This window comes from Tinamus guttatus, unplaced genomic scaffold (assembly GCF_059628265.1).
Source record: "Tinamus guttatus ecotype Peru unplaced genomic scaffold, ASM5962826v1 Tinamus_guttatus_pri_ptg000311l, whole genome shotgun sequence".
Classification (NCBI taxonomy): Eukaryota; Metazoa; Chordata; class Aves; order Tinamiformes; family Tinamidae; genus Tinamus; species Tinamus guttatus.
Window position 1 is genome coordinate 1,395,708 of NW_028288845.1, and position 6,000 is coordinate 1,401,707.

General features: G+C 48.2%; 1 protein-coding gene across 2 annotated transcripts in view; it reads right to left on the reverse strand.

Moving 5' to 3' along the window:
- The window catches only part of DOCK10 (dedicator of cytokinesis 10), a 115,093-nt gene extending 114,033 nt beyond the window's left edge, over positions 1-1,060 (reverse strand). For both annotated transcript variants that reach the window (XM_088528495.1, XM_088528496.1), the window contains exon 1: positions 839-1,060. In XM_088528495.1, the coding sequence (XP_088384621.1) occupies positions 839-1,003 (165 nt within the window). In that variant the 5' untranslated portion in view covers positions 1,004-1,060. The remainder of the gene's footprint in view (positions 1-838) is intronic.
- Between the last annotated feature and the right edge of the window lie 4,940 nt (positions 1,061-6,000).

Genomic DNA, 6,000 nt, shown 5'->3' on the forward strand with positions numbered 1-6,000 from the left:
CTATGAAGTAAAAAGGTGGTTATAGCACATCACTTGGACCCATATGGCCTTAAGGTTCTGGAAATGCCAACTATATATATATATTTGGGAAAAAAAAAAGCAATAACTAAGTGGTATCTTCTTTCTGAAGCAGTGATTTATAATGAGGAATAGCCTTGTCACTGACTCCCAATAAACCTATAGTACTCATTTTGTTTCAACCACAACATAAAATTAAACAGGTTTAATTCAGAAAGCCGATGACACTCAGTCTTCCAAGCTTCCCCTCATTAAAGAGGGGAGGAAACTCATGAAACTGCAAAGTGGTGACCCAGGAAAAGCAGCAGTGCTGTAAACCTTTCCTTGCAAAGATAAATGGGAAGATTACTCGCATGCAACTTGATACAAATTCCAACTGCAGTCTGTGCAAAATGAGGGCTTTGCTCTTTTGTTTGTTTGGGGTTGTTTTTTCCCCTCCGAGATGAGCAGACTTAATAAACAATTTCTAAGCTGTCTGCTGTTCCGAACTCCCACTTGGAAATAAAGCCTAACTGCAGTATGAGTACTAATGCCTGCCCCGTATCATACAGACAACAAGAAAAACAAGCAAGTTAAATAACAAAACATTTAATGTTCAGCCTATGTGCAGATCAGCTTTAGCTATAGATTAAAGTAATATTTTGGCTCTGTTTGACAACAAAGACAGCAAATCTACCCAGAGACTAATCTGCTGGTGTAAATAGTCTGTCAAACACTTTCTCTCTCTCTCAGTACATAGCTAGAGAAAATAAATCATACAACATCTGTAATAACAATAATAATTCTGTCAGCTCACTCTGCAGATCAGTGGATACTGTACCATAATGATGAGAGTTCTGGGTCTGCTCATTTCATCGTCGCTATCCAGTGGCAGGATTTCATGTGACAACTCCTCTCGCCGTCGCCGTCTGCAAATATGTGGACAGTTCCTCTGTACCACAGAACGAAAGGCTTGGAGCAGAACAATGCTGGCAGCACAGCCCATATCTGCATCCTGAAGCCTACAAAATAACTTCTATGTTTATGCTATGTTTGAAAAACAGTGGCTCCTTGTCCCTGAAAGCAGCCTACAGTGCAGCTGCAGCCAGCTCGCTCTCCAATCGCTTCCTCGAGTCCTGATCATCTGATCACAACCGAATAGCTGGGATGCAGATAGAGAAGAGATCTGATCCACTGGAGCTGAAACGCGCTCACGCAGTATTAAGATTTTTTCCCCTCCTCTCTCTCTGCTTCTGAATTCACATGAGAAAGTGCTCCCTGTCTGGTACAATAAACCTCCTCCCCTGATCCCGGCTTCACAGAGGCAAAGGCATTAGTGCTCCCGGCTCCAGAGAGCCAGCTGTTCATTAAATACACACAGGCAGCAACAACAACTGGCAGGATCAGCTTAAATGCCTTTTTAAAAAAAAAGTCATATGCAGCAGAGTAATAGCAAACATCTGGAAAGTTATTAGCTATCATTATCAACATTGCTGTTTTTAAAATACTTTGCTTAGGGTGCTTTGCCACAGAAGATAACCCTAGGCTCACTGGGCATTTGGGCTGCAACCTTTTCACTTCTTGCAGTTTTCTGCAATGAAACGCAGCAATCTCATTTGAGTTGTAAATGTAACAAGCTAAAACAATACAAAAAAAAAATCTGGCCTGCTTCATGCAGCTCATGTTAAAATAGCTGCGGTTCAATGAGGAACAGCAGTGTCCAGCTCTGAGCTGCCTCTCAATAGCACAGTTGTTGTGTGTTCCCACACACGTCTCCTCTGCAGGGTAATGCATTTCTACAGCTGCGCAGGAGGCTCGTGCCGAGAGGGGTCTCCGCTAAGGGGGTTCGCTCCCAAACACAGCCCCGCTGCCCTCCGCGGAGCAGCGGGAGCCGAGCGCCCCGGCGGCTCCGCAGCGCCTCGTCCGAGGGGAGCCGCGGGCCTGGCTCCTGCCCCCGCTCACTCCGCAGCGCTTGGAGGGGCTCCGAAAGCAGGCGGGGGCCGATGCCGCACGGCCCCGGCTAACGGCACCCGAGAGGAAGGTCACGCTGAAAATAGCTGCAGAAAATGGATTTGTCTCGCACATCAGGAAAACAAAGAATTTCCAACAGGGTTTCCAGTGAAGCTGCTGTTAAGATGATACTTATAACTTTATTATACATTTGTCCAAAAACATATTTAGCTTGCATTAAAATGCTCTGCTTCATAATGGAGGCCATAAGGGTTTCGCCATCCGTTCCCACAGGAGCACAAGTAACCCACTAACATGCCCTAATGCGGCGCGTGCAAATAATACTCCTCCTTATGCTCCGCATCGGAATTGCACTGCAAACATGCCATGGAAATACTTTGTTCTCAGTTTGATGAGGGTTTAATTGCCTAGCAATCTGGCATGGAACAGCATCATTTTAATTAAAACATCAGCCAAAGAAGCTAAACGCGCCCTTTCAAGCAATACACCAAGCAACACGCTCGCGGCAGCGGTCTCTCGCCTCGTCTCCTCAGCGCGAGCTGCTCCAGGGCGCAGGGCAGCGTGTGGCGCCCACTGGGAGGCCTCCCCTCATCCCTGTTACTGCAACTTCCCTGAGGTGATTAGAGCAGCTCGGCGGCAGCGCAGGAACCCTGCCGTTGTCCCCTGCCTCCTCACCACTGGCGCTGGGGACAACGGCAGGGATTCCTCCTTTCAAACGGGATGTGGTTCCCCAAGCGCAGCCCAGCACCCGACACACGGCTGCGCGCGTGTGCGCTCACACACGGAGCGGGGCCCTCGGGCCTGGGCCAATGCTTTGCTCCCCCCAAAGACTCCCATTTATTTCAGTGGTCTTTGGCTCCAGCTGCTCTCTGCCAGGGTCCAAGTGACTTCATTACAATTATTTGCAGATTAAGATATTATTAAATGCAAGCAGGAATGACATAATCTTGGCATTTTCTCCTTCACTCTTATGAAAGAAGAATGAGACTTAGTTCCAAATCAAGTAACCCAATGAGCCAAATCCAGCTAGAACTAGCCTGTAGGCCATGCTCAAAATTCAAGAAAAACAGTGGATTCATGAAAAACAAAGCTAATGCTCTTGGAAGAAAATCCCTCTGAAGAGCTGAAGGAGGAGGTTCCAAGTATATCTCACAGAAGCACAGCCTATCATTGGAAAGGAAGCTTTGCAGACCATTAAAAATGCCTGGACACACAACATCAAACCAATTTCATTCTAATTTAAATATCAAAACAATTTTCTCTTAAAACATAGAGATCTTGTTACACTTTGCTCCTGCGTCAGCTATCAGGAGCTTTTGCTGCTCTCATACAGAGGCATCAGGCACCGTTTTGAGCACTTCAGTCCAGCAGCTGAATTGGGGGAAGTCTGTGGGCTAAGGAACACCCGCATTCCCACCCCCTAACTACCAATTCCCACCCCATTCCTTAGCCATCGCTTGTATTGGTGGCAACACAGCAGCACCTGTATTTCAGAAGAGGCACCCCTGAAGCAGGCGGCAGGGGCAGCAGGACTGGTGCTTTAATGGAGACGCTTTCCTGCCGCGGTTCCCGGCCGCTCCTTGCCCAGGTGGGCACTATGCAGCACAGTGGCAGAACTGGGTCACCCCTGCCATGCCTGCGATAAGAAAGCAGAGTTACAAGGCACCTGGATGTCTGAGCTGGCAGCTCTCCATCATCCTCCAACAGCTTCCAGCTGGAAGACTGTGGCTCTGCAAACAGGCAGCCGAGGCCTGAAGAGGTAAAGCACCTCTGCAGCAAAGGGAAAACCCTCCTCTTCCAAGCACCAAGATATTTCTTTTCTGTAATGCCCATACACTTCTGTAGGCCCGACATTTTCTCAAATCCATATACCATATTTTTTTTTTCCCCTCCTCTCTCTCTCTCCCATCACATGGATAGTTTGATTCCATCTCATGAGCTTTATTTCATTAATTTCCTTTCTGTGTCATCTGAACAATCAGGATATGAACTCCCAGCATGCTGCTTTACTTGCATCTTGGATAAATGTTCAGAGTTCACCCTTTTCTACTGCACCAAAATCATGCAGTTCTGTCGAGTTTTTTGACACACATTGATGCCAATTTCTTCTCCTTTGTTTGTTCTTTGTGCAAGAACCACAATACCACCTGACACCACGGCATCTCTGCTGTGGTAATTGTGCAAAATTTACTGGCTTGGTGCTGTGATAGCCCTGCTCCAACTACAAAAAACTTCTGACTTCACTAGGCGCTTTAGAAGAATGAAAGTTACAGCTGTATGTGTAGCACCTAAACCCCATGGCTAAATGAAGAGATAACAGAGAGATAATACAGTCAAAACACTATGATGGAAATGGCAGAGAGCTGAGGTTTTGGGCACAGACAAACATATAGAGGCAAAGTGAGACCAGAAAAAACTTTTGCTTATAAAACAGGTTGCAGCTCAGATGCACAGGATGTGGATTTGTTAAATGCAGCCTTTGGGGAGGCAGAGGGGAAGTGGCATTTGCTGTGTGCAGGTATTTGCGCAGCTGCAAACCAAGCTCTAGCTCCTCTCTGCAGGAGGCTGTTACCTGGCGGGGCACCTAAGGGTGCTTTACTGGGTAACCTACCCAGGAACTGCAGTGAAATTCCAGAGAATTTCTGAATAATCAGCATCAAGACTGAGCTCAGAGAGATGGAATACTCCAAAAGGCAGTCCTTAGGGAGGCCTGCTCGACAAGAGATGCTAGTCATTAGTGTGGGCCATCACATGCTTTATGCCCGAGCAGGGAATGGAAGGATTTAAATCCTTCAGCGAGCTACTCTTAATGAAGAACTAAAGCAAAGTGCCTGGACACAGTGGATACCATGTTATGGTGGAATTTCATACTGCCCTTTTCTCCCTGCTCCCTCTTCTGCCAGATCACTAGTGGAGGATGCTGTAACTAGGAGAGTCTGCAGGAACTGCCCTGTTTTCTAACATCATTATGCCCCAAAGCTTTGGCATCCAGCACAGGAACCAACAGAGAACACCACATTACTAGGCTGAAGCACTGCCATCACCCAACTCACGAGAAAGCTCCGAAGCGCACAGTGCAAGCTAAGAAAGTTGCTGAAAGGCACCAAGCTTCCATAGGCTGTTCCTCAGCAGGCTGGCAGAGCAGGCATTTGCTTCATTAACTGGTCAATACAGCTGCTGAAGGACATATATATATACATATATATATTTTTTTTTCTTAAAATTGTGTTTCTTTGTTGCAACTGCCCTTGGCTGACAACAGCGCTTCTCAATTAACTGCCATAAGCTGCAGCAAGTGTTAGCAGCACGGAGGGGCTGAAGCGGCCCGCGCGGCCCCTGTGTCGCCGTCACACGCGGCAGGGAGCGGATCTGGCCCTGCTCGGCCAGGCGCCCCCCGGAGCGCGGAGCCCTTCGGAGGCACCCGGGGACGCGCGGAGCGGCCGTCTGGCACCCTCTAGGGAGGAGCACACGCACGGCGGGTTCATCGCCGCGCACCGCGGATTACACAGCGGCTGTGCTCATAAGGCCATCTCTTTGCATCCAAGGGACTGCATCACTTCTAATGCATAATAAATATTTACCTCTCAGTGGCCTCCAGCAGGCTAGTGACAGAAGCTGGGCGAGAACACAGAGCTGCCAAGCTCCAGCCTATGTGGGGGCTCTTAGACTAGATGTGTTTTTAAATGCAAAGCACAGAAGGAGTAACTTCTGTGCAGAATAATTGCCGCTTTCTGACTGCAGAAAGCAAAGAGGTGACGGCCCAGGAAGCCTCAGAGCCTTCCACAGCACCCACGGGCCACCAAGGTGCCCACCTCCGCTGAATGTTGGTTTTTCTTGCTAAAACAGAAGCCGTCACCATGGGCAGCGGGGGAGTCTCGTAGTGCAGAGGTAGGGAACACGCGATGCAGGTGCTAACGTCACTTCTCCAGACTGTTTTCTTATCTCCTTTGCACTGACATTTGCTGAAAATGATTACACAGACCTGCGCGGGGGACTCCCCATTTCCAGCGTGCTGCACATTGGCCAAACCAA